Below are 27,547 nucleotides of genomic sequence, written 5' to 3' on the forward strand. Positions count from 1 at the left end.
TGTCCTGCAAACTCACACATGAACTAAAGCTAGGCTGCTTGTGCACAACTACAGCTGCAGAGATCTAAAATGTTGCAGAAACACGATGACCTGTGCTGCACGTTTGTTTCATGTATTCAGATCAGTTCATTTATCATTGTGTTCAAGTAAAAAGAGAGATAAAACAGATCCACAAGAAAGACAAGACTTTATGATTAATGACTATAAAAATTTAGGAAAACAAATATTTGGTGTTTTTTGGAGAGGCACTGACTCCTAGTACCTGATGGTGCCAAGTATTTGACTATTTCAGGGTTTTAACCAACATGTTTTTTTTCTGAAGACAAAGAAATATTTTCAGATCCCTGATTCTTACATGCTCACTATGCACTCGTAAAGCTGGGCTGAAAGTCTGATTTGATTAGCTGAGCAGCGTCAGGCTAGCGTTGGTCTGTCTGACTCTCCTGGGCTGCTAAAATTGATCCTGTAAAGTTGCAGCACTGTTGCAAACAGTGACTCGCCTAAAGGCTAAAAAAGTTGTGCTGGTAGGAACAGACAAGCTCATCAATGATAGCTTCCAGATCAGCATGTGATGGCATCTGGGCTGCACACTGAGGGGACTTTCCATTAGCTCTCTGAAGAGAAGAGGAAGTGAGACAGGAAGCAAACATTTTATAATATCACCACAAGCACATCACTGTCAGCGCTCAGGTTCGGTTCAGACAACTCACAAACCTGAGACACTCACAGAGGTGAGAGAGCTGATCAGGAACGCTTTCAACGTGATATGCTATTGATTGCCTGAGTCATGATGTCAGACTTTTAAACTTCAGGACGATTCTAGTAAAAACTAAACAATATGTACAACAATGTCAGTGCAAATCATCAGCACCCAGTTTGGTAACGTTCTCGTTTTTAATTGCCAAAAAAATGCAGGCCAACTTAAAGGTCAATTCTTGCGCAGTATGGTAATGTATTAGAAACCTAACCTGATCTGCATGATGAAGTATTGAAAAGTTTCCAATTGATGTTTGTTTGCAAGTGAGACAGTGTGCAGGAGTTCACGTCAAGTTTTTGTTACCAAAAAGTTACCACTTTCTTATATTAGAAGTCCTCTCTGTATGTCTTGTGGCAGCTTTTGGTTGACAAAACGACTGAAGTTCTGACGTTTTATAAAGATTTATACTTTTTTCACACTTTCAATCATTAAAGCACATTTAATCGGTTTTAATCATGTGGTATTAAAAAAAAGATGTCAGTGTGCTTTTACACTTTTACACAGTCTAAAGTAGTGGCATCTGCTGGAGCGAATAAAACACAACGTTCCCAGGCTCGCTGTTCATTCTGTAGCAGATACATGTAGCACTTTCTCCAAAATGAATTACTTTAGATTTTTTCCCCTGCAGCAACAATTGAGCTAGCTGTGTAGCCATTTTCAACGATTGTAATTAACATCAATCATTCTGCTTCTTTCCTCAGATCTGTTAGACAGCGTCCCAAGATGGCAGTGAAATTAAGAGAATACAGATACCCTCGTTACCTGAAGGAGCTGGCTGCAAGTAGGATGGAGGACACAAAGCGTCTCTCTCACGATGCCAGGAGGAGACGGCCTTTAGTAAAGTGAGAGGGCCGGCAAATTATTCATGACTAACTTACCTTTCTTGGCTCAGCTCTATCATCATGATGTCTGCGTGTGTGTGTGTGTGTGTGTGTGTGTGTGCTATATTTTTAGGTGCCTTCTCGACTCCGGCCTGAACATGAAGACACACTCTGATCTATTCCATCTCCTGCTGCACTTGGAGGAGATAAAGTGGGAGGCGGATATCCGGAAGTACGACCTCTTCGATCAAACAATGACTCAAGACGAGAGCAACAAAAAGCTGCTCAAACTCAAAGTGAGGATCCTCCCAGCACACAGCTGCTGTTTAAAAAGCAGAGATGAGATTTCTGTGTGTGTGCTGTTTTTTTTTTTTTTTAAACCTTTGATTTATACATACTTTGTATAAGTTGTTCTTTTCTGATATCGTGCTGTTCTTCTGTACGTTCTGTATGGAGGAAATATAAACAATGATATTCTCCCACAGGTTCCCGGTGTTGCTGAGAATCGACCGTCTGTACAAAAAGGAGATACTATAATGGTGTCTCAATCTGATGACACGGCCCAGCCGATCATTGTATACTGCGGAAGGGTGCACAAAGTAGAATGGGACAGCGTGACGTTGGGCTTCTCTAAGAGGTAAAGAGATGCACTGAGGATAAGTGGAATGAGGTCTTATATTACTTTATATCAGGAGGACACCCTCAGTTACACATTTTAAAGCATACACATAAACGGTGGCGCCGATAGCGCAGCGGCAGCGCGCGCACCATGTTGCGAGGCTTTGCTCCTCGCGCGGGCGGCCCGGGTTCGCGTCCGGCCTGTGGCCACTTTCCCGCATGTCTCTCCCCACTCTCTCCCTGTTTCCGACTCTATCCACTGTCCTATCAATAAAGGCATAAAGGCCAAAAATAAACCTTAAAAAAAAAAAAAAAAAAAGCATACACATAAACGCCACCTGATGGATCGACCCCCTCGTGACCTGATGTGATATGAACTGATACTTCCTGCTTAAAATAGGGCTCACGTATCAGATGGTGAATAAAGAACTAAACAGTCCCCATCCCCCCTTTTCTCTTTTCAGGTCCCTGCAGATGTTTAGGAGCAACATGAAGTTCACCGTGCAGTTTACATTCAACCGGTTGACCTTGCAGTTGCAGCATCGCGCCGTGGACTTGGCAAAAAAACATCACCTCGAAAGGATGTTGTTCCCGTCTGGAGCAGCAGCAGCAGCTAACCTCTCCATGCCTGGACAGACAGACAAACCCGACCACCTTAAAGAGCCGTATGTAGTGCACTTGTTGTTCAAAGAAGTCTTCTGTTTACTCTTTACTTTAAGTGTAAGGGGCCTTCAGCCTTCACTGAAGTTCTCTCCAAGAACAATCCCTCCTGTTGTTGTTGGGGGGAAGGGGGATTATTTGATACTCTACTGAAAAGGGAATATGCTCAAATATGGGGGTAATGCTGCCTTCAAAGCCTTGTTTCCTTGAACACACACCAGACAAAATTCATCCTAATCCATATATAAACAATATGTCACCCTCTTATTGCACACAAACAAATGAGGTTGCTATTTATATGTTTGGAGTTTTTTCTTGATTTTGATTGTTCCCTTTTTTTCGAGCCTCTGGTTTCATATTTGTGCCAAGTTTAAACACTAATTCTCGCCGTCAGGATGTGCAATCCTCTGGTGGAAAACAACCCAGAGCAGTCTTCTGCAGTCCGGCACATCGTCGCCGGGACATCAAAGCCTGCTCCTTACCTTGTGTTTGGACCTCCTGGAACTGGAAAGACAATCACACTGGTGGAAGCTATGATTCAGGTACTCAGTGTTCAAGGCGTCGTGTTGTTATTCTGTAATTAAATAAAACAGCTTTCCAGCGTTAGCTTCTTAACTGTGAGAAGCATCATTGGAAATAAACTGAAAACAGAAATTGTCCATATAAATTCATTCATTCATTCATTCATCCTACAAGGCCAATGTGTGCGTTTTCCATATCACTGTCTCAACATCACGCTTATGTCTTTTGGTAATTAACTCATCCCCAATATTGCCTTCTTATTATGCTCACTTGAACTCAGCCTGTACTTGTTTTTGATCAGTGCCAACGAGCCAGCTCGAATGTCAGCATGGCAGACCCGCCAGTCCACATCCTCGCCTGTGCCCCTACAAACAGCGCGTGTGACCTCCTCTGTGAGAGACTGATGGTCCATATGGCTCAAGATCAGGTTTACCGCCTGTACGCCAAGAACCATGACCCCAAAGCTATCCCGAAACAACTACTGGTAAGATTCAGCCGGCAGAAACATCTGGATACCGGCCATAAACGCACCGTTTGCAAAGCCAGATTCCGACACCTCATTCCTCTCCCACATGCCATTTCCCACTCTCTCTCTCTCTCTCTCTCTCTCTCTCTCTCTCTCTCTCTCTCTCTCTCTCTCTCTCTCTCTCTCTCTCTCTCTCTCTCTCTCCCTGATTTCTGAATCTATCCACCACCCTGTCTCCAAAATAAAGGCATAAAAATCCCCAGAGCAGAATAAATCTTTGTGCAATGGAACAGTTCTGGATAGTCCCTGTTTACCTCTTTGATAGTAAACGTTGGGATTGTTGCTGAGGAATTACCTTCAATGATAACATAAAAGATGAGAGTTCACATACTTTACTTTAATTATGGATGGGTAGGAAATGTGTCATTATTGAAACGCTTCCCCTGACAGACACCAGCACATCCACTTGATTTTTCTCACGTGTCGTTTTATCATTTGTCTCTCCAAGAAACACTGCAACTGGGACCCGGCTCAAGGTGAATTTGTGTTCCCAGATAAATCTTTTCTGATGGAATTCAAAATCATAGTTACGACCATGTTCACAGCTGGCAGGTAGGTTTCTTAGTGAAGTCACAGTAAAGTCTTTGGCATCATTCATAAGTGCTTCACAGAGTTGACTCGCATGTTGCTTTTGTTCGATGTGTGTTACTGGTTTTAGACTGGTGTCTACAGGAGTCCCAGTTGGCCATTTCACTCATGTCTTCATGGATGAGGCAGGCCAGGCAGAGGAGCCAGAGTGTATCATTGCTGTCGCAGGTAAATGTTGAAAATGTCATTACTTCAGTGAGTTTATTGTTTAGTTAAAAAGCTGAAAAGTTTGACATGCTGTTCCCTTTTTGAAGAGTAAGAACATTTTGTATCCATCTCACATACTTCAGGTTTAAATTCAGATCTAAAGGAAGATCAATGTTTGCATCATAATCTAATGGAAAGAAAATGTACTGTTTTAATATGTCATTGTTTTATTTCATTTTAATTTAATCAAGAAAATATACATTTAAGAATTATGCGAGATACGTGACTTTGTGCTGGTGTGGTCGGTCCGTGTGCCCCATCATGTATGGAGACTGCGGTCCTTTGGGTGGGTGACCCAGGTTTGGGTCCAGTTTGTGGCTCTTTTTCCACATGTCTTTCCCCACTTTCTCCCTCTCTTGTTTTTTAGCTGTATCCACTATCCTGTCTCTAAATAAAATCAAAAATGAACTTAATATATTACAATGCAAGTCGTGACAAAACAAGTGAAACCGATTTATGTTTTCCTCCACACTCCATGCAGCGCTGTTAAGAGACAGAGGAGATATGACTTGAAGCTAAATAAGTGGACTTTACACAACAGAAGGTTTCATTCAAAAAGGTCGTCTTATTTGAAAGGTCAAAATGAGAGAAAATGAGCAGCAGGAATAATGTTATTTACATGTTAACATTTCCTGAATGGTGAAACCTCAAAGGTGGATGCATTTTTTTTTGCAACACCCGTTTGGATTATATTATGGTTTAGAATTGTACTTACAGCACTTTTGCATAATCATGGGTGTGTCTGAGGTGACGACAGGTGGGACGCTTAAGGCCCGTCTTAACTCCACTTCTTTGTCCGTTACTAGATTGATGTCATTTCGGTATGGGCTTCTTAACGCCTCTTCAGAGAGCGAAGGGTGACGTCAGTGAAAATACATACATCATAAAAGAAACAGTCTGTGTTCAGGAGTGATGAATCTGATCATCTTGTTTCTGATTGGTTGAATGTTCCCCTTGTGTCACAGGTCTGCTTTCTGCAAAGAAGGGTCAGCTGGTACTGGCCGGAGACCCCAAGCAACTGGGGCCGATAATTCACTCACGTCTGGCTCTAAAGCATGGACTCGGTGAGACGGGAGAGATTACATTATGTTCATGGATTTATGCTCTTTAATAGATAATGATAAAATCCTAGATTTAAAAGCATATACTGTCGCTTCACTTGATTCTCTTAACATGTCTCAGGGATGTAAATATGATTCTTTGTCTTCGGTGTTCTTCAGGACTTTCTCTGCTCGAGAGACTGATGACGCAGAATGATTTATACAAAGTGGATAAAGACTCCGGAAAGTTTAACCCTCGCTTCATGACCAAGCTACTGCGAAACTACAGGTTCATGCTTCAGTTTTTCACCTCCATAAAGCCTTTTTAAATTGACTGGTTTAGACTGGTCCTGTTTTGATTAAGGCTCTTAAAAGCTCTCCATCTTTCCCATCTTAGGTCCCATCCTGACATTCTGAAAATCCCCAATGAGAAGTTCTATAACAATGAACTGATGGCGTTTGCTGACCAGTCTGAGCGAGAGGCCTACTGCGGCTATGATATATTTTCCAAAACGGTCTGCAACAACCTTTTTGTTTTAATTTCTAAGTACTGCTGAGAGATGTCATTGCAGGTATCATCCTGATAAACAACTTCCTCCTCAACTACCTTCCTCAATCCTTTATCATCTGTTGTTCCCCGTGTTTTCTCAAAAACAAAAAAAATAATACTGTCATTGTGCCATAAATAAATGAAGTCTTTTTTTCTGTATTTAACATTAAAGAGAGCTGTCTCCCCCCGGCCCATCCGCCAAAGAGTCAAGAGGCATGCCAGTTGCAATGTTGCTTAGCACGTTTCTGGTAGTGGTGCTTGCAGAAGATTTTTAGGTCGGGTAGAATCAGTTTTATGTGAAGCAGTTATCAGCTTCCCTTGTTGCAACACCTGCTGGTTTGTGGTTTGTCTGGCAAACAGAGTTACATCTAAAACAGCTGAGTGGGGGTGTTTTCAACCGTCTGCTGACTCAAAACAGAAACAAATCATTTTGGACTGAAATTGAAACTTACGAGGACATACTGGCATTCCTACATTCTTAATCATTTCTCATTCCTTAATGTTTGACGCTACAGTGAGGTCATTTTATGATTTATTCCAGTAGATATCTTACATCATATCGACCTTTAATGACACAATATTATGACGCCACATCTCATTCAAATGCAAATATTAACTTGTCAATATTTCTTTTGACTGAAATTACAATAATTTAATTTGAAGAAGATTGTTCTTTGTACCACAGTGCATGCTGGTATACAATGCTTGGTTATCGACCATTGCCAAAACTATCTCAATGCATTGTGAGATATAAGTCTACCTTACAGGGGTTTAATAAGTCTCACTCATAATTTGGTCTGCACTACAAAATGATAAATTCTCTATATACAGAGCAGTTGGTGAATTTGGACACAGCCACAGGTCTAACTGTCCTTTCTCTCCTGGCTACAGGGTTTCCCGGTGATCTACCACGGTGTGATGGGAAAATACCAAAGAGAGGGCAAGAGTCCATCTTTCTTCAATGAGATTGAGATCGAATGTCTGATGTCCTACCTCAACAAACTGATCGACACACAGGGAAAGAACGGTCTCCCCAAACTCTCTGCAAAAGACATTGGCATTATCGCCCCCTACAGGAAGCAAGTGAGTGTGCATGATGGTATGAGAGATGAGTGTGAACTGTTTACAGCCGTCACTGCTAACACGCTCACTCTTCTGGCAGGTGGAGAAAATCCAACAGGCGCTGAAGTCTGTCTCAAATCTCAAGCGGCTGAGTGATCTCAGTGAGCTCAAGGTTTGAAAAAATCTGTTAACACCCTCCCTGCATATTTCTTCATGTTTCCTTTCATGCACTTGTGTCGTAAGGGTATTTCTTCTCTTGGCATCAGGTGGGGTGTGTGGAGGAGTTTCAGGGACAGGAGAGGAAGATCATCATGGTCTCAACTGTACGCAGCAGCAACAGTTATATAGAGATGGACAAAAACAACAACATTGGATTTCTGGCCAATGATAAGGTCTGTTAATGTGTCTCTTAATAAACTGAGAGTGTAACATAAAGAGTCCTTTCTATTAAGATCATTATTCATTTCTTCCTTTTTCCATATGTTAATGTGTCGTCTTGTTCTGCAGAGATTCAATGTGGCCATCACCAGAGCAAAGTCCCTGTTGATAGTGGTGGGAAACCCCGTCATCTTCAGCAAGGAACCCACCTGGCGCGAGTAAGACTTAGCAGCAAACACAATGCTTTAGCCTCAGTGGGAGACACGAGGTTGTAAGAAAATGCAAAAAAAAAAAAAAAAGTGCCCGTCTGAGATTGAGACAAGACGCTTTCGCTTCCGAAATGAGACCGAGGTCTTCAAAAAGTGGTCTTGAGACCAAAACCTGCTGGCAGGTCATAGAATATTAAGCAAGGCAAAGGTTAAAAAATAGTAAACATTTATGACATTAAAATGATGTTGAAACGCTAGAAAAGACATACAGTTCTTTTGAAGGAGTTCAAGAAATAAAATTCAAGTTCAAATTAAAATAAAATCCGGAAAGTCAAAGTGTGTCTAAAGAAGGGATTTAAAAGAGATTACTGACTTGGCGGACCTGATTGACTCAAGCTGGTCATTCACAGATATTGATTAATTAATGTTTGATATTGATGACATTTGTTTAAAAATGTTGTGAAAAATCAACTTCCTTAAAAAAAAAGATATTGTCTAATTATTATTATCTATCTTTTTTTCTTATTTTCTTATGAACACTGTTTATGTTTGCTCAGTTTGTTGCCTTTTTCTTTTCTTGTGCAGCTTCATCGACTTCTGTGTGAAGAATGGGGGATACAGAGGATTTGACTTTAAAAAAGCAGATCTGACGGCAACACTATTAAGCCTGACAATCCATGTGGATTCTGAACGTGAGTCCCACAGTCACTGTCAAACAAACCTATTGTGAAGTGAATCTCTGCTGGATCAGAGCCAGAAGCAGCTGGAAAAAAACACAACCATCATCAAATCTTCTTCTCATCAAATAATACACACAAAGCAGTCAGTCAATGTTCTGTGATGTCTTTCTGTTCTTGTCTTTTTAGATCCTTTGTCAGAGGAGAGCGCCCTCGAGCAGAAACATTGAAACTCTCAACACATCGAAGTGCATACATATAAAGCAGGCGTCTGTTACATTTCTTGTCTTCTTGCTTCGAACACAAAATGAGCATTTATGACTGAACATTTTTTTCCTTTTATTAACTTTTTGAAGAGCAGTTTGCACATTTTATTACAAAGATTTTTTTGCCGCTCAGTTCCGATGATGTCAAAATGAATCAACAAACATTTTGTTGCCAACGTTTCTGTTTGTCTCTGCAGCAGTTTATCGATAAAGCTGCAGGAATATTTTTGCACACAAACCCTAATGATTTTCTGTGTTTGAGATTCTAAGGAGCAGTTTGTTGTGCTTCATCATTTGTCTTACTGCTATTTGCTTTTAACTTGTTACTGTCCTATATATATATATATTACTTTTATTCTGCAGTTTAAGCCTGACTGAAAAATAAACAGTTTTCTACTCGTGTCGTGGTGCACTCTCTCTTGTTCACACCTTTCCTTCTGATCATCATCATCTTCTGCAATGAGATTGAGTGAAGTTAACACATGCAACATCGAAGAGCTGCCTTTCACTGAACACACAGCAACAAAGAAACATGTACAGTACACAGTGAGCAACATAGAAAGAGTGAAGGAGTGCCATTGAAGAGACTGAGGCAGGTAGAAGCATTGTGTATCAATCCAGGATATTTTGAGGTCAAACTCACAATCCAGAGTTCAAAGAGCAAACATCTGTTAGAGCTGACTACTGGATGGTGTCGGACATCTGCAATACATCACACATAAAAACAAATTTAAAAGTGATGTCATGTCTGCATAACTGTTTCCTGTGGATTTTTTATTGTACGCTGCTCAAAAAAATAAAGGGAACACTTAAGTCAATCACACTTAAGTGAAATCAAACTGTCCACTTAGGAAGCAACACTGACTGACAATCAATTTCAATAGACAACAGGTGGAAATTATAGGCAATTAGCAAGACACCCCCGATAAAGGAGTGGTTCTGCAGGTGGTGACCCCAGACCACTTCTCGGTTCTGATGCTTTCTGGCTGATGTTTTGGTCACTTTTGAATGCTAAAGGTGCTTCACTCTCGTGGTAGCATGAGACGGAGTCTGCAAGTGGCTCAGGTAGTGCATGGCACATCAATGCTAGGATGTGTTATTTTAGCGTTTCCTTTATTTTTTTGAGCAGTGTATATTTGGGTAATGTGTATCATCCTAATTAGATTTTACAGCTCCTGGAAGGTTTTTAACTGGTTATACGACATGAGTAATATTAATGCTTCTCTTGCACCTAAAAAAAAGCAAACAAGACCATCTGGGACAAGGTTGATATTTCTTTATGCCTGCGACCGCTGTTAAAGTGAAAAGCTGTACGATGCTGAAACAGCCTTTAATAACATTTACAACAGCAAAGATTCTTTATAAGTAACAAATTTGACTTTTATAAAGCAGAATGATTTCAAAAACAAAAAAAAGCACCAACTAACATGTACAGGACAAAATCAGCAGAAAGACAAGATATACAACTTAGTCCACAGGGGGGCGCCAATATTGACACAAACCGTAAACTGTTGTAACCTGCTTTTACCTGCCAGGATAATAAAAAAGGTAACTAAAGTTCTGGGTTTATTCTTATTTTTAGCTACGGATGGCTGAAAGTTTAGGAAACGTTTGATATATTTTGTGTAATCATCTTGTTTTTTTTGAGGAAAGATTAAACATTCCAGAAAGGTCACTCTGATTCAATATGGCAAAAGGTCTATGTGGTCTGGTGTGAGCAACTAAATCAGGAACAACAGAGCAGACGGGATGTAAAATGAACTCATAACACATGACTCCACTCCCTTAAAACATGTGAAGAATGTCACCTGACAGGAAACATCCGCACACACATTCTTACCTAACCTGTCAGACACAAACGGTTTCCAACAGCAGAGGGAATTCTCTCTGCTTTACCAGAAGCTGAACTCGTGTCATTCTCAATAAAAAGGAACCTTAACCTTTATGTGTTTCTGTATCAACTCAGCCTTTCAGCATATGGAAAATGTCTTGGTTAGCCAGTTCTAATCCAATCATTGCTCCGAGTCTACTTCATAAACTTCAAGTTAAACTTATGAGAAATCAGGTCTTGGGATTTCCCAATAATGATACATAATGCATCACACTGGTGATCCTAGGCATTACTCAAGTCTATTAGCTGGAATCACAGAGAACGAAAAAAAAAAAAAAAAGACATAGGAACCATATAATGCTGTATAAACCATGGACGCAGCGTCAGTGATGTCACCCATTGGTTTCTGAAGAAGCATCCTGAAGCCATGCTGGCTGCTGTATCAGAAACGCAAATTCTGTCTACAAAAAGGTGGAGTGAGACAGGTTTTTAGCATTTCAGCAAACAGCTGCAATGCACCGGCTTGTCAGTCGCAATCTCTTCAAACTCCAAATACTAATTCAAAGCAGAACAATGTAAGAAAAAACACTCTTTATAAACAACGTTTCCAAAAAAGAAATTAGTTAGACACAAAAACTGTTTGTTTTTTTGTACCAGGCTGTAAACACGTTTATTTCAGTCGTAGAAATGGGTATTTGTAATATGGGACTTAATGGGGATTCCTTGGCTTTTGGAGAAAGCCTCAAGTGGACACTTGAGGAACTGCAGTTTTTTGCACTTCTGCACTGGCCTAACTTTTCAACACTGGAGGTTGTTGCTTTATTGAAACATCTTAAAAATAAGCAACCATTTGTTGTGCATAAAGAGTTTTCATCAGCATTAAACGTTATCTCTGCTCAGGTTTCACAATGACATTCCTGTGTACAATGAGGCACAATATGACAAATAGTCTATAGCTGAAATGTAAGCTAAAAGACAACACCAGAAGAACACTGTGGTGCAAAAAAAAAAAAAAAAAAAAAAAGCCAATAATGTGGTCAAACAAAACAAAAAAAAACTTACATTTCCCAAAATGAGGACTGACAGCATAATGGGCTGAGTTGATAAGACGACAACCTGGACTGTTGGACACTCATAAGTACTTCATACAAGCCGAGTAAAATGCTGCTTGTGAACAAAAATATTGCATACAAATATGTGCATGTTTAACTCCTCAATGCATCACACGTATAAAGAAAGACAAGTAGGAAAACATTCTACATGTAAAGACAGATGTTGGAGAAAAACAGGATAATCAAAAACTTTAAACAACAATTTCTAACAAATAATGTAATATAGACACAATCATCTTGTTTGCAATCCATTTTACCACCTGACCGTTATCGTGAAATACAAGATACAGTACAAAATGCAGTTTGGTAGAACGTCAGTCCTTTGCAATAATTCTCCTATCGGTCGGCTGGTCTGATTTTAGGGCAGCTCACAGGTGTCTGCAAAGGCCTGTCTTCTTTTTCTTGGGGGCCTCCAGCGCTGCGCGAGTGGCCATTTCAAACACCTCCCTCACACCATCCTTCGTCTTCGCAGAGCACTCCAAGTAACTGAAAGCACTGATCCTGTTGGCCATTTCTCTGCCTTCTTCTGGTTTCACCGGCTCCTGCATGGTGAGGTCAGATATTGTTGTTAGGGACTGTGTGGAAAAAATCAACTGCAAAAAGGAATGAGTCAGACAGAACAAAATATTTCCTTTTTTACATTTTGCTTTGTATTGTTTTCTGAGCGACAGCTTCAGTCCATCATCTCACTTGAGATTTGTATTTCTTATATACAGTCCATTAGTAACCTGAACTTCTGCATTGATATTAAGGATACAAACCAGTGGCAAGGAAGACTACTCTACTCACAGCCACCGATGTCTGTGTGACCATGACAAACTGATGACTTAGTGTTACTCTTTGTCGAATGGGTCCTGGTTTCTACAGAAAGGAAAAAGCTGACAGAGGCCCCTGAACGAGCTGGAGAGTTTTGTTAACAAGTCTCTATTATCAGCTGGACCAGGAGATAAACAAGAGGCGACCTTAGTGCTGTGATGTTCTGTGATGCTGTACACTAATAGGCTGCTGTCATTATTGTACGAGTGAAAGGCCTCTGGGAGCCTTTTCAGAAAGCTGTCCCTGTGGGGAAGTTACCTTTTAAATGACAGACGGGTATAAAAAAGTATATATATTTGTGAAAAAAAGGGGGCAGAGAGCATTTCAGTTAATGTTCAAGAAGAATTGTCCATGCTGGATGTTTTTCTCCAGAGGTCGGTAAGGATCTCTGAAGCAAATTTGAGGTGCTGGTTAAACACAGGAGCACATTCAGCTCATCCACGACTCATTCAGCCAAGATGCACCACACAATGACACAGGAATATGCCTTTTTCATTCCCATTTCTTGTACACATTTCTATATTACTGAGTGCTATGTTCTGTATAAGAGCAACTGGCAACCTCGAGTTCCCTTCAGGGACAACTGAAGTAAAGTTTCTGAAACAAAGTGATATAAATAAAACAAACATTACGTTTTTACAATGACTCGATTATACTGTAAAAAAACAAAACTGATGTTTTCATCATACTGGTATGAAAGGGCTACTTGTAAATAGCAAATACTCATCCAATGGTATTGGAAAGGAAAACTTGTTATAAAGATATCTGTATTTATGTAATGTTCCCCATCATTCCCATTTAAGGAAAGCAGAAAAATATGAATACTGTTATGTGCTAACTGTAAGAAAACTAAACTCGTATGATGACTTTTCCTTATTTTCCGTCTTGACTTTTGATAAACTTGAGTTTTTTGCATGTATTCAGTGGAGACGATAAAGAAACTGTGCAAATATTCCCAGGACAGAAGTGTAAAATAACCATACTTAACCTTGAGGCTATAATAAAATGAAGGAGCTAGTTTTAATGCAGTGCTATTGTCAAACTGAGCTCCCAGAGAGGCAATACTTTTCATGGATACGCACATAAATAATTCAGGTTTAAGTGCCAGACTTTTGAAGAGGTTCCTACTTGTCCTTGATTACCCTCTTCCTCTGTTCATTGGCCCTCTGAGGCTTCCGTACCTGCTTCATCTTTGCCAGCTCTCTCCGTGTGTGCTCATCGTTCCTCAGGTCCTTCTTGTTCCCCACTAGGATGATGGGGACGTTGGGACAGAAGTGCTTCACCTCAGGCGTCCACTTCTCAGGGATATTTTCTGTCCCAGGAGAGACAAGAAGTGAGCTGACACACTCGAGACAAAGAGGGAAGTGGAGGTTGGACTATAAAAAAAAAAGGGACCGGCTGTGCAGAGTCACAGAGCAGAACACTTCTCATGATGGATTGCTCTGCAGACTGCTCGAGGCAGAAATGTTTTTAGCTGCACTAATCCTGTTCTCCATCAAGGCATTAAGATGTTTGAGAACAGCTTGCAAAGCTCGTATAAACTGCCTGGACAAAATATCCCTTTTACACTTTATAAATCATGTGTTCTGTAATACAAACCACATCAGTTATCTTTCTGTACTGCTGCTGTCTCAGTCTGGTTTATGTTACGATGGCTAACTGTGTACATACATTGAAAGTGAAATTGAAAATTAAGCATTTTATTCATTTTAAGCTACGTTTGGGGCTTTGTTGCCTTCACTGGCCAGGAAAGGTAAAGAGAGACAGGAAATGTTGGGAGGAGGGAGAGAGGGATGAGATGCAGCGTTTGTCTGAGGTCAGATTAGAACCCACGGCCGCTGTGATGAAGACGAAAGCCTCTGCACATTGGGGCAAAAGCACTCGGCTATCCACACCCCTTTTCAAAACAAGTTACTAGTTTTTACCTAAACTGTCGGGGCTGTCGATGGAGAAGCACATGAGGATGACATCTGTGTCAGGGTAGGAGAGAGGCCTCAACCTGTCGTAGTCCTCCTGGCCTGCAGTATCCCACAGCGCCAACTCCACCTGGGAGAGATCAGAAACAAAACAATGATGAGGCAGGTCCCCTGTTTTTGTTCTATGGCCTCCAAGAAGCTGCCTACTCATGAGGCTGGTGACCCCAATATAAAAAACTCACAAAGGCTATGAACATCTGTTATTTTCTACACCCATACTTTTCCTCAGCGGCTCATCCAGATATATGAATGGCTGCCCAAGTTTCTTTTTTATCTGTTTTGAGCATTTTATTTTATTTTTTCCCCAAAGACAACACAATCCACAATCAAAGTGCAGCTGGTTGTTCCCGACATCATCCGGTAGCCTTCTGATGTTGGTTTTGATCGTTTTGACGCGCCCATATTTCCTAAACAAGCTTCCTCCTCCTGTGACTCAGCGTGTCGGTGTTGGCCACTCCTCAGCATAAAATTATCTAATCTCTTTGCTGATACTCTACAGAAGAAGTCACTTTACACTCCTTTAATTCCTTACAGCTTGCCTGACCCAGAGGGAATCAGTAACAGGCGAAACTGAAAAAATATTCAAAAATGGTCAGTCTTAATGTGGTCGGTCTAATTTACTTTTTAAGCTAAAATCGAAGTTTTTTTTATAGCCAGATATAAATCCTCTAAAAAGGAACTTTTTAAGCAACTATGAGGAACTTTCACAGATTGTTGATTTTGGCGCCCTGTTTGGACAAAAGGAGTCTCTCTTAACAAGCTGGTCATAGTAAATGTTTTGCATTTTGTGAACAACTGCAAACAAAGTATAAACAGAAGGATTTTCAGCAGCATGCTTTAAGTCGCTTTATCTCACAACAACTTTTCGATTGTGGGGGCAAGCATCCATAATCACTTCATAGGAATAATTTAACTTCATGCTCACAGCCTTGTTTTTCTTTGTACGTAATAAAGAGGCACGGAGTATGGATTCGCCTGCCAGTTAAAAACTTTTACCGGAAGCTTAAGGGCTAAAAGAGAAAATAAGCTGCCTGTCCAGTGCAGATGCAAAGTTGTTCATCGTTACACATGAACGCACAAACATAGAACACGATGTCATTAGTGGTGACGTTTATTGTCTCATTCACTGAGAGCCTGAGCACACTGACAGTATGACGTGTGCTGCATCGGAGATATTTTCCCAGGGGTAAATGCTTCACGTACCAGGAAGTTAGAAATGTTAGGTTTACTTAACCTCAGGACATTTAGCTCCACTAAAACACACATGCTTCACATATTGATCATAACTTGTGACTTGAACGGTTTTAACCACAGTGACTTTCCTTCTTTGGATAATAGCTTCTCCTCACCATAATCAGCTTTATGAGTCTATAATGTTGTCTGTGTTGTGGAAATGAACTCAGGGAATGGCCTCATCCCATCACACCACTGATTAATTCAATTAGGGAAAGTGGGAGATAAGCGAGCATCCATCCAGATACCTTCTGTCCCTGAGCAGGCATTAACAGCTGACTCACTATTTTCAGCGAAGGGGTGGACGTTTTTAAAAGTTTTGAATCCCGAAACTTTACTGAATGACAATAGATGCTGCTGAGCCCACAAAGAGCAAACACATCAGTCAACTGTCCCAAAATAGCCGTTCGCAGAGGCAGAGGGTGGGAGGTGGCAGCCGAAGGGAGAGATAGCATGAGCAACCAGAGCGATGTTCCCACCGGACCTTTTCGTAGGCTGAGGACTTCGGAGAGGAAGAGAACGAAGGGGGAAAACAAACAGCTATTTTAAGAGACTGCTCAATCCTCTGAAGGTGAGAGAAAGAAATGTTTTAACCCTCGAGGGGAGGAGCGGGGGAATCAGATTTCGGGTCTGAGAACAAAATCCAGCTGGTTGTGTAATGGGCTAATTCCCCAGGGGCCAGTGTCCTTTTGGAAGATGAAGGAGGGGTAACTTACACGGGGATGACACATATCTTTACCAAAATTATCCCAGCTAGATCACTTCATCATCTATCCATTACTTGATATTTCAGGTCCAGACCACAACAATTAACCCATCCTTAGCTCCCCCAGTCAGAGTACAACCAGGACAGGAAATGAGAGACATTTCTGAAGCAGATGGAGGAGGCAAGAGGGTCTTGATGTGAGGAGGGGGATTGCCAGGAGACATCGTTGTCCCTTGTCTGAACAGGAAACTGGGAAGTAGAGTCATTTCCTGTTTTGCCAAGAAGTGATCCTGCAGCGGTGGTCGGCTAAAGAGAACAAAACCCTTTGACATAAACCATCTGCAGCTAAGATGTGACCATCGCTGAGGGGCTCCTGTGACTCAGTCAAGAGGTTACACAAACTTTGAGAAGGACATGCATGGTTTCATAACCCTCTCTTCATCTGAAATCACATAGTACCTTTCAAGTTCTGGACATGTCGGATTATCTTGCCTGCAAACTATCATGTAGTGTGTTGTATAAGCTGACAATACACCTACACAATACACTTGGATGCGGTCATGTTGCTTGTCATGATGACATGAAACATGATAACGCAGGTGTGACTTCATTCTGAGCTCCAAGGTCTGAGGTAAATGGTGCGCACCACAAAGCTAACTCAAGCTTAAGGTACTAAAGAGTCCAAAAAAATGTTGGTAGGCTTTCATCTAAAATGTCTGTAAATCACATTATACGAAAAGTAAAAGATCAAAAATGCACCAAAGACCTCAGACAAACAAAGGTAGAACAACACAACAGTGTGATCTTGTAGTTTACACTTGTTAACTTAAAATACTGGGAGTTAACTTTGACATGTGTCACCATGTCTTCTGCATGAATCACTGTTGTCAGCACTATACAATATATCATAGTGGTTCACTAAAGCAGACAGTCAATGACGCCATCCGTCTTATTACTTTTAAGATAGTTGATTTGTTAATAAAGTGAAAAAGAAAAAAAAAAATATATATTTTCCATATTTTCAGGCGGCTTCTTCTGCAGTCAAATCAACAAACCTGTTTACAATCGACCTCAATGTCAGCGATGTAGTTCTCGAACACTGTCGGGACATAGACTTCAGGAAACTGGTCTTTACTGAAAACAATGAGAAGACATGTTTTCCCACAAGCTCCATCCCCGACAATCACCAGCTTCTTTCGGATGGCTGCCATCTCTGTTGGGAAACAAGAAGACGACATTTTGTCACTCACATAGCCAAATTCATCAGCAGTCCCACAACAGGAAGAAAAATAATCTTTATGGCTATGGGAGATAAAACTTGTCATGCTGCTGCAGAAAGGAGTCACATAACACTCTTTATATGACAGATGGTTAAGTCATTTGCAGAGATTGCAGTAGGAACACGAGTCAGATCAGCGACACAATGTTGTTCGAAACTTTCTGCTCATGCTGTGTGACTCCAAAGCAACCCCTCTGACATCTCTGACTGACAGCACCGCATCACATTACACCTGAGGGAGGGCTCCTTGATCTGAACGCTGTCACAGACAACTGCAGACACAGACCTTGGATCCCCAATGCCACATCATCGAGACTACAAAAGCTGCATAAAAGAAGATAGGAGGGGAGATATGGGAAGGACTGGAAGAGGAGGGGGGGCGCTGAGACAAGTAAGGACATGAAGGAATGCGTTATCAGGCTTCTGCTTCGCCCGGTTTGTTTCTCTCTGTAAAGTGTGTAGAAAGAAGAAGCGTCTGGGAAATCGGAGCAGCTGGAAAAGTACTTGTAGGGAGATAAAACACAGTCCTTCTTTGATCCCAACAGTAGATAACCTATTTATCTCTAAACAGCTGTGCATTAAAAGGAACATCATCTCAACCTACCTGCCTGCGTGTACTTCATTTTATTTGTTGTAGAAAAAGAAGAGCTTTGAGAATGTGTGTAACTCAAAGACTGTTTAAAATATGTGGATGCAGCTCTATTACATCACACTTTGGTTTGTGCAGCCCTAACACCACTTCCTTTGAAGTCTTGAATCCTGCATGTTTGTGATAGGAGGGATTTGCATTATACTTCTCCATTCAGGATTACTGCTCGGCGTGGTAGCAGCTTGTCAATCACAGCTAAATAGTAATGGACTTGAACCTGTATAGCTCTCTTCTACTCCTCAACTGTCACACCGACCCTTTCACACACCGATGGCAGAAATTGCTATGTAAAGTGACCATCAGAAGTAACTAATCAGAATCAGCTTTATTGGCCAAATACGTTTAACACACAAGGAATTTAACTTGAGTAGACTGTGCTCTCGCTGTACAATGTAAACATTAAATATGAACAATTAGCTAAAAATATGAACGGGTAATTAAAGACCCTCTTTATACACATGCATATGTTGCTGCTGTTGCAGATGGAGTGGTTTGAGGTTGAGTATATTGCTCAAGGACACAGCGGATATGTTGCTGCAGGAGCTGGGGATTGAGCCCCAAACCCTCCGATTAAGAGATGACCTGCTCTACCAACGGAGTCACAGCCCTGCCCTAAAACGTAGTGCTCTTCATCTTTTATTCTAAATGGGACTGTAATGAACTAAATTAATACCAAGCTGTATTGAAGAAGACTTTGTTTAAGGCTCTCAGGTTTCACTTTTGGAAACTGAGGCTAAGTTGAATTCTTATATGGTGCCGAGAGACGTTAACTCCAGAGTGATATTTAATCCATGAATGACCCAACAAACCATACTGTGGCATTACAAATGTACATCTTCTTTCTGATGGTCTTGCATGAAGGGTGGATACAGGGAGTGACCTGGGCACCTTTTGAAATCTGATTGGCCACCCCGACCATGACTGGTGATGGGCTTCATCACAGATGATGGTAGCTGCTCCCCTTTGTTTGTTCTTGTAAACTGTGAACACATTTTCTTTTTGAGTCCATAAGGCTATTTACTTGTTCAGGTTTAATACATGATAATATGACATCTGTATGGTGTTGTAACAGTAGTATTTAGAGTAGGAATAATTACTGGAGTTAGAAAAAGTAAATATATTTCAATTATGTGTGTGCCATCCCTGCATAAGCCGGGACTCCAGTTGGGTCATCTCAGGCTGCTTGCTGTTGTAGGTCAAATAGAGGCAACTGAATTTATCACAGTCTGTTGGATAACTAGTTAAAAACTACTTGCAGGAGCTTTAAATCTTACAGCTATGCTTAAGGCCTGCACAATGAACCAAGAAACATTTCTGCAATAAGCACAAACGCGGGCTGCTTGACTGGGTGCAGGCTGGGAGGGTATGAGTTTGCTGTGCACCTGATGGATGAGCTGACTCCCTGCTGCCTGGGAGCAGCTGTGCATATAGTCATTTGGCTCCTCACCTCATCCACTTCCAGCCAGACAGTCTTGACAGCAACCCTCTTCACGAGGGCACCCACTTATCAGAGGAAATTAATCTTTCAGTGCTGCAGGGGGGGGAAACTTTGGAGTCGAGTCTGCCCCAACGCCCACTGCGAGTCTCTGTTTAGAGCCATGGCAACGACCCTTCAGTAAAATAATCACAAACATGTTCTGAAGTTATTCCTCACTCTATTGTTGGTTTGACAAAGAGAGTTAGACATGTTATCATACAGGGATTGTACTCGAAGAATTATTTATTATTTTAAAAGAGTGATAGATGCAAATCATGTTTTCGCAGAAATAATGAAGCTTAACTTAACACAGTGGGAAACAACTGGCTTTACGTGAAAAAGAGGCTTTTCTGCTTTCTGTTACCTAAGCCTAAAGTAAGAGTTGTATTATCGAACCAGTTGTTGTACGAGGGCCAACAAATCAGCAAATAGTCACGTTTGAGAAACTGTGACTGGAGCTTATTTTTTCTTCAAATTAAAGTTGCTTTTAACATCTCCAAAGAAATCTTTATAAAAAGGGACCAATCTTACCTTTCCCTGCACACATTCATTTTGAGAAAGCTCAAAAGTCAGAGTGAGCAGAGGAAAACAACAGACAGAAGAGAAGAAGAAATTATTACCCCGCCATGTTTCCATGGATATTTGGCATAACCAGCAGCCATCCTGGACATGTTTTCTTGTTTGACAGTTTTATTAACATCTTTGGTAACTTGTTCCCAATCTGATCATAGTTTGTTAACATTTTCTTCCTTTTGCCTGAAGCACAACTCCTTCTGCTGCAGTGTGTTTAGTTCCAGCAGCACAGAGATGGAGTTCAGGCTGCTTCAGCAAAGTCTGCTTGTACTGTGTCATGCTCACCCCACTGTCACTTCTACATGTTTAACGAGTATCAAAATCCCCTGAAAAATGTTTACAGTTTAAAAATCACCATTCACTTATGTGTCCCTTGCAACAAAAACTGAATATTTACCGGAAACATAATAACCTCTGCTTTCCTTCTATAAGCAGGAATATTGATACTGGGGAACGGCACAGTGTCTTTTGATTTCCAGGAAAGAGCTGAACTAAATGATGGGTTCAAAGCAAAACAAGGGGGAGACAGCAGCGCCGAGGCCTCAGAGGCTCACCCTGTGAAACAAAACAATCCACTTCCTGTTCTGCGAAGCCGGGGAGGAGCGTTTGGCTGCAGATGTGTTTGGACAGGCCTCAGCCGAGCTGGGACACCGAGGGGTCTGCCAGAGGCAACACAACACAACACACAAACACGCACACACACATGCACACACTCCTACATATTACATGCATTCACTCTGACAGCTCTGCCTCAATGGCCGTGATATTTGGAGATGATTAACTGACATCTTGACATATTGGAAGAAGGAAATGATGCTTGAAAATGTGGCATATAGTCCCTCACTGTGCCCAATACTTGAGCCTCCTATGATTGATTCAAAGCTATTTCAACTGCTAATGGTTACTAATGACTGCACCATCTGAGGGGGGGGGGGGGGGGGGGGGACTTCAGGTGGCTGTGGATTAACAGTATTCACGTTTGTGTGATTATATTCTGTGTCATGCTCGGGGCAGGGTATGTCTGAGTCGTATAAACGTGAGTTACTGAGAAATATTTTCCATATAAACTAAATTTAAAATGAAATGCTATTTGACTGGTGAATAAATCTACTAATATCAGCACATATCTGACATAGAATTAACTGATACTGATGGTCAGCTGATAAGCTAAAATTGGCCGATGATCCCAGCTAGCCTATTAATTGGTCAGGCTCGAGTGTGGAGGTACTCAGTGGTTAATCAATCATGCCATTTGCTTTAAAATATACAATATCCGTCTTGATGTTAATCAAATATGTCAGTAACTACCATTGATACCCTACATACACTTGACTTACAGGAACACAGGAGAACATTAAAGAACATTTGAGCTCCATATCTATAACAAGATGGGACACTTGATTCACTAATCAAGCTTGTTTGTCTCGCTGACAGAAGAAAATCAGTTCAACATTAATTCTCTCCACATTCAAACCAAAGCCTGATCTCACCTGATGTAATCCATAATTGTAAATGGGCACCACTTCACTGCCGCCTGTACCCACAGGCTGACCTCTGCCCTTTACCCTTCACGCCACTGGATGAAATGTGACGCTGAGAGATGAACCCTTTTCATATAAGCAGTGGTAAAAGAAGAAACACTTCAACATTACTCAGTCGCCTCGACATAACCATAACTCAGTTCAGGGTGCAGGCATTTCCTTTCAGCTGTCACTGTGACTCTACAGAACATAACTGAGATTTATTCTGTGGTGGAGAGGAGAAGGCTAGAACATATTCATCTAGCCTTCAGTCATGCTGAGGTAGACACTATGACTGTGAGACAGCAAGACTGACTGGACAGAACGAAAGAGAACAACTTAACAGGGATAGAACAATGATACTGAACAGTCTGAACTTTAGTCAACCAGTGCTTCAAAAGAGTCTTTTATTTATGGGGATAAATCAAAAACATATCTTTTCTTAAATGCCAAATACCTAGAAATTCAAATACCTAGACTTTAATATTGGCTGATACTGATGAGAAACCTTCCAGTACCAGAGAGATAAAGTGTTATTTGGCCGTTCAATATGAAGCTATAACTTTTGGTTCCCTTTTATTTAGTTCAGTGCCACAACAAACTCCTATTTCAACCTATTATACAAACACACACATAAGCACATCTTTTAGTTGACGTTAGCCTCATGTGGACCCATTTTAGAACAAAACTTCTTCTAATACGCTACGTGTTCCTAATGTTTTCACTAACCTGTTCTTTTTATTTCAGAGAGACAGAAAGAAGACAACATAACTATGTCCAACACATTTACCAGTGGAGGAACCCAGACCGAATAACAAGCAAACTACAAACAAGCTAACGTCAGCTCAGCTCATAGCCCCCCCCTGACATGGGCATGCTGGGAAAAAACGGTAACGCTGACTTTTAACAGGAATCTTTTTAATTCAATGGTTTTCTTTTACCAAATTTAAATAGCCTGTGCGTTTGTCTTGGAAAGGAAGAGACATCTGTGCATGATTTATCGAAAAGCAGGAACGATAAGCAAGCGGAGGGTCACTTTTGAGTTTTGATTGTCTATTTCCCTGCTAACCCTCCATCGATGCTATAAGATTGCTATCATTGTTGTGCGCCCTCACCCAATAGACTGAAGTAAATAACCTGAGCTGCCCCCAGCAGCAGCTCAGCTCGCAGCCCCCTCCCCCAACGTCCAGATAATCCATCACAAACAATCTGATACTTAATTAATCGGTTAAGGAATTTACAAAACCAAATCTGGCAAACATGTGCTGTTTCAGACTCTCATTTAGAAGGATTGACGTTACCTCAGGAAACATTTAACACTTCACGGGTCTCTAATTGAATCAAACCTCACAAGTTTGTAGTCAAGGAAACCACAATGAATGATCTTATAAACTGAAAATCCACTTCTTTATTAATCAAGACAGGAGACTACAGGTGCAGACGGAAAGATTTCAAAAACGTGTAAAGCGGGGGAGCTTTAAAAGTGAGTTTTGTTTGTCTCTAAACAATGAAGACACTCTGAGACACTGGACAGCATCGACGTGATCCACACTGAACCCAAGGAGCCATTAAAACATGAGCAGAGGATAGCTAAGCACCATTACTTCCTACAACTATTTGAGAAATGCCCCGGGTTAATGAACACAGCACCTCTCTCCCTTCCTCTAAGGAGGTTTCTTAAAGCTTAGGGGCCATAAAGAGTTATGCAACACACAGTGAGCAGGGAGTTAGCACACGGCAGAGCGTGACCCTGTGACCAATGAGGTAGAGCTGCCTTTCACTCCTCACACGCGTTCAAACTCAACAACAACGGTGAGCACAGACAAACATCCAACCAATAAAAGGCCTGTTGTTTCTGGGATGATGATGAGGAAGACTTTTTTTTTGTTCCGATATTGTTCAAACAAGCAAACATAGCACAGGAAATGAGCCAGAGATTGATCGTTTTATTCGTCTTACTGGATTCCTATGGGTTATTGGGTTTTTTTCAAACAAGATAAAAACTCAAACATCCAGACTTACAGATCAGCTGATATCCAAACTGAGAGAGGTTATTTCCTGGATTGTTGGTTTCATCACAGGGTGGTTGTCAAGAAGCTCAATATCACCAGATAAAGGCTTCATCACTATCAAAGCAATAAAACAGAGGCTTGTCTGTTTGTCAGTCTAACGGATAATGACCCACCCAGAGATACAAGTCTCTCTAAAATCTCGATGGAACAAGGCAATATTTATTTTAAAACAGAATAAAAAAAAGTCTACTGAACTGTAGGGACTTTTTTTTAATTATATATATATACTTGAATTTCCCTCGGGATCAATAAAGTATCTATCTATCTATCTATCTATCTATCTATCTATCTATTAAAGGGATGTCATCCAGCATTGTATTTCCAAGAAGGTTGTCATGTTTTTTTTTGTCTCATGAGAGACAAGCTAACGGGCTGTAAGATCTGAAGGCATGTAAGAATTTACCTCACCTCTGTTAAGTCTCTGCTTGTGTGAGAAGTGGGCCAAAGTTCATAAACTGGCAGAGAGATAGAGGCTCAGACAGAGCGCCTGCGACACCGGCTGTCTACACCCCATACCTCTAATGTACCTTATCTGACTAAATGTGAAAGGCAATGCCATCATATGACAAATCTGCTATGACGTTGGATGACAAAAACAAATCTTATCAGAATGCTTTGGGGTCCTTTCAGATGAGCAGTTGAGTATACAAAGACTCCTGCAGCCTCATGTGCGTTTGAATTGAAATGTGATGTTCACTGAGCTCTCTCTCACACAGCAGCAGGAAAACACACACAGATCAGGTCAGCGTCTCACAGTCTGTGGCTCTATGTTACAAACACTGCAGCGCCTTAGTCGCACTGAGTCATGGTTTTACTGGTACACCCATGGAAATGACAAATGTCCCAGCAGTCAAGCCAACCCATGGAATATAAGCCAGTATGACATATTCCTTAATGCCTCTTAGGGGGAAATAGATATTTAACCATTTACAGAAAATATATAGATAGTTTCTCATTCTGTACATTAAAAATAATCCAGTTTTACGTGGCAGTTTTTGTTAAAATTGTCTTTAAACAGTTTGTAAAACACTTGTCTATTTGCTGAGAGATAGATGAAATGAATGGCCCCACTGTCATATATTTCTGGTAAATATACTTTTAAATTATTTATCTAAGCAGGAAAAAATCAAGATTGAGATTAAAAATGTCTTTTTTAAAAGTGTCCTGGACAAGAAAGGCAGCAGCACAATGTACAGAGTATCGGACAACAACGAGCAGCTGTACATACAAATACAACAGAGATACGTATTCAGGTTACTGCAAGCAGCAGCCTAGCTTAGCTTAGCATAAAGAACGCTCAGCTGCCCTTTTTACAATGACAAAAATAAGACGCCGGCAAGAGCACCAATCCAAGAAATCTCGAAGCAAAACCAAAAAAAAAAAAAAAGGATGTTTTGTATGATTGAACACCAAGACAATTATTGTTCATCAAGTGCTAGAAAGACCCAAACATTATTTGGGTCCACTAATGATTTATCTTGTTGCAACACCAGTAGTGGCCAGTAGGGCAAATAAGCAAAATATAAAGACTACTTTTCTGATTGTTATTTTTCTTTCCCTAAATTAGACAAAACTTCAGATATACTAAGGAGATACGAGACACTATTTTCCAAAACAAAAACATCATTCCTGAGGATGAACTCTGGGTTACATCCGGGTACATTATGACTCAGTGAGCCTGTCGAAAAGAAAGCGTCACATCTTATGCTTGTCTAACCACAGCATTAGCAGGAATCTTCAATCTTTATTGCCTGCAGTCGTGTCATTTTCATGGTTAAAGATGAATTTATCATGAATTTCACACTCACAGACTTTCCAGAGGAAGTACAGGACAAGCCGGTTGAGCCAGCTGGAGTGTGGTGACCAACCTCAAAGACAAGAAGCAAAGGATGCCCCGAAACAATGGACACCTCATGACTCACCAGTGATCACTAACTCAGGTTCGACACAAACAAACGTGGCAGACTGGATCATTTCAGAGGACTCAATGTGAGCCTTCACACTTCTCTTCTTCCTCGAGTATTTACATATCCCTCCAAGTCTAAGTCTGCAACTATTGTTATTTTCTTTACTAAATCGACACATGATTTGGTTTATAATGTCAACACAATTTCTTAAAGAACAGGCAACATTTTTAAAACGTTTTGTCCCATCAGCTGTTCAAAGCCAAATCTATTCAGATCTGTTTAAGGAATATTACAAGCACATGTTCCCATTTTAGAAACAGCACAAGGTCAAATAAATTAAGCAAACACACTGATGTTCTGTTGGATGACTCATATATCATTCAACTTCTGTGAACAAGTATTTTAAAAATAGAAGATACATTCATTAGTGGTTACAAAAACAGTTCAATGACAACAAATGTTTGACAAATTTTCCTCAACATTTCAAAGTTTAAGTGACTATCAGCTGAACGAAAAAGGACAGAGAAATCTTCATCCCAGCCCTGATCTAGGCATCTGTATCACATATATGCATCGAGATAACAGATAGAACAGTTATGTATTTCAAAGCTGCTGACAACACTTTTTTTTGCAAGTTCTGCCAACCCAAACTAATTCTGTTTTGAGTTCATTCTTCACGTTATTTACATGAGAGAACTTATATCGTTGTAATAATTTACATACAGTAGATGGTAAGCCCTAATGGATGTGGCACTCCTATTTAAATTCAAGGTAATTCATACCCTTACAAATTTATCCTCCTAGACTTTACCACTCAAACAATGCTGTCCAAGACACGGGAGGTCTATTGCTGGAAGGAAAATGAAGTGTTTCCAGGAATAGAAGCGCTCATGAGATGGTTTGCCATGCGGAGTTTCTTATTGAGGTCGCACTCAATGAACAGACTGTTCAGACCAACGGAACCTCATGTGCTGTGATTTACAAACTACATAAACAAGGAAGATGTCAACAGTTGTAAAGAAACACTATCAGCCATCCTGGATAGACTTTCCTGTAACAATCACACCGACACTGATTTAACAAACAAATAACATGCAGAGTATCAGTCTGAGGACGAGCCACCTTCTTCTTATCCCATCATAGAAAGTGAGCTTTAATTAACCTGTCCACTTGTGTCAAGCTGTTTTTTTGCCATTAAACTGGAGCGTCTTTTTCATAATTACCTGTCGCCAGCCAGGTGAGAGTTGTTTTTTTTTAAGTCGTAATCCCCGCTCGTTGGCTCCTCTTGATCGTGACACACTCACACACACACACTCACTTCTTGCTGCAGTATTCGCTAATTTCACTGAGAGGGGGCTGAGGAGGCAGGAGGCAGGCGAGCAGGTTCCTCCCACCTCCACCAGCAACAAGCTGCGCTGAGTTCATATGCGAGAACTTCCCCTCCCGGCCTTCAACATAAAAGAGGCAAGGCGTTCAAACGTTAAACTATTATCACCAGACAGTCTGTGATTACAT

At 40.9% G+C, this 27,547-nt stretch overlaps 2 protein-coding genes across 2 annotated transcripts; one reads left to right on the top strand and one right to left on the bottom strand.

Annotated features, from left to right (window-relative positions):
• The first annotated feature begins 669 nt into the window (after positions 1-669).
• On the top strand, positions 670-9,282 carry LOC306822140 (putative helicase mov-10-B.1). The gene is made up of 18 exons (XM_079340910.1): positions 670-731; positions 1,459-1,599; positions 1,712-1,874; positions 2,064-2,248; positions 2,661-2,861; positions 3,251-3,398; positions 3,680-3,862; positions 4,353-4,456; positions 4,563-4,660; positions 5,665-5,763; positions 5,920-6,028; positions 6,137-6,254; positions 7,181-7,372; positions 7,452-7,523; positions 7,618-7,743; positions 7,859-7,947; positions 8,524-8,630; positions 8,805-9,282. The coding sequence occupies exons 4-18, from the start codon at positions 2,244-2,246 to the stop codon at positions 8,843-8,845; spliced, it is 1,692 nt and encodes a 563-aa protein (XP_079197036.1). The 5' UTR covers positions 670-731; positions 1,459-1,599; positions 1,712-1,874; positions 2,064-2,243; the 3' UTR covers positions 8,846-9,282.
• An 860-nt stretch (positions 9,283-10,142) lies between these two features.
• rhoca (ras homolog family member Ca) lies at positions 10,143-27,383 on the bottom strand. The gene is made up of 5 exons (XM_079341425.1): positions 27,256-27,383; positions 17,611-17,768; positions 14,566-14,686; positions 13,822-13,952; positions 10,143-12,366 (listed from the first exon to the last, which is right to left on the bottom strand). The coding sequence occupies exons 2-5, from the start codon at positions 17,764-17,766 to the stop codon at positions 12,193-12,195; spliced, it is 582 nt and encodes a 193-aa protein (XP_079197551.1). The 5' UTR covers positions 17,767-17,768; positions 27,256-27,383; the 3' UTR covers positions 10,143-12,192.
• Positions 27,384-27,547: the final 164 nt, after the last annotated feature.

This window comes from Symphodus melops, assembly GCF_947650265.1.
Source record: "Symphodus melops genome assembly, chromosome: 4".
In the NCBI taxonomy this organism is placed as follows: Eukaryota; Metazoa; Chordata; class Actinopteri; order Labriformes; family Labridae; genus Symphodus; species Symphodus melops.

What these genes read in the sequence shown, in the direction of transcription:
- rhoca (XM_079341425.1), bottom strand. Translation starts at nt 17,766, where the DNA reads ATGGCAGCCATCCGAAAGAAGCTGGTGATTGTCGGGGATGGAGCTTGT. An exon ending in TTGAGGTCGATTGTAAACAG is followed by an intron (nt 14,687 to 17,610) that starts GTTTGTTGATTT and finishes GATCTCTCCCAG; the next exon opens with GTGGAGTTGGCGCTGTGGGA. An exon ending in AGCTGGCAAAGATGAAGCAG is followed by an intron (nt 12,367 to 13,821) that starts GTACGGAAGCCT and finishes CTCACCATGCAG; the next exon opens with GAGCCGGTGAAACCAGAAGA.
- LOC306822140 (XM_079340910.1), top strand. An exon ending in TGGTGGAAGCTATGATTCAG is followed by an intron (nt 3,399 to 3,679) that starts GTACTCAGTGTT and finishes GTTTTTGATCAG; the next exon opens with TGCCAACGAGCCAGCTCGAA. An exon ending in GTGATCTCAGTGAGCTCAAG is followed by an intron (nt 7,524 to 7,617) that starts GTTTGAAAAAAT and finishes TCTTGGCATCAG; the next exon opens with GTGGGGTGTGTGGAGGAGTT.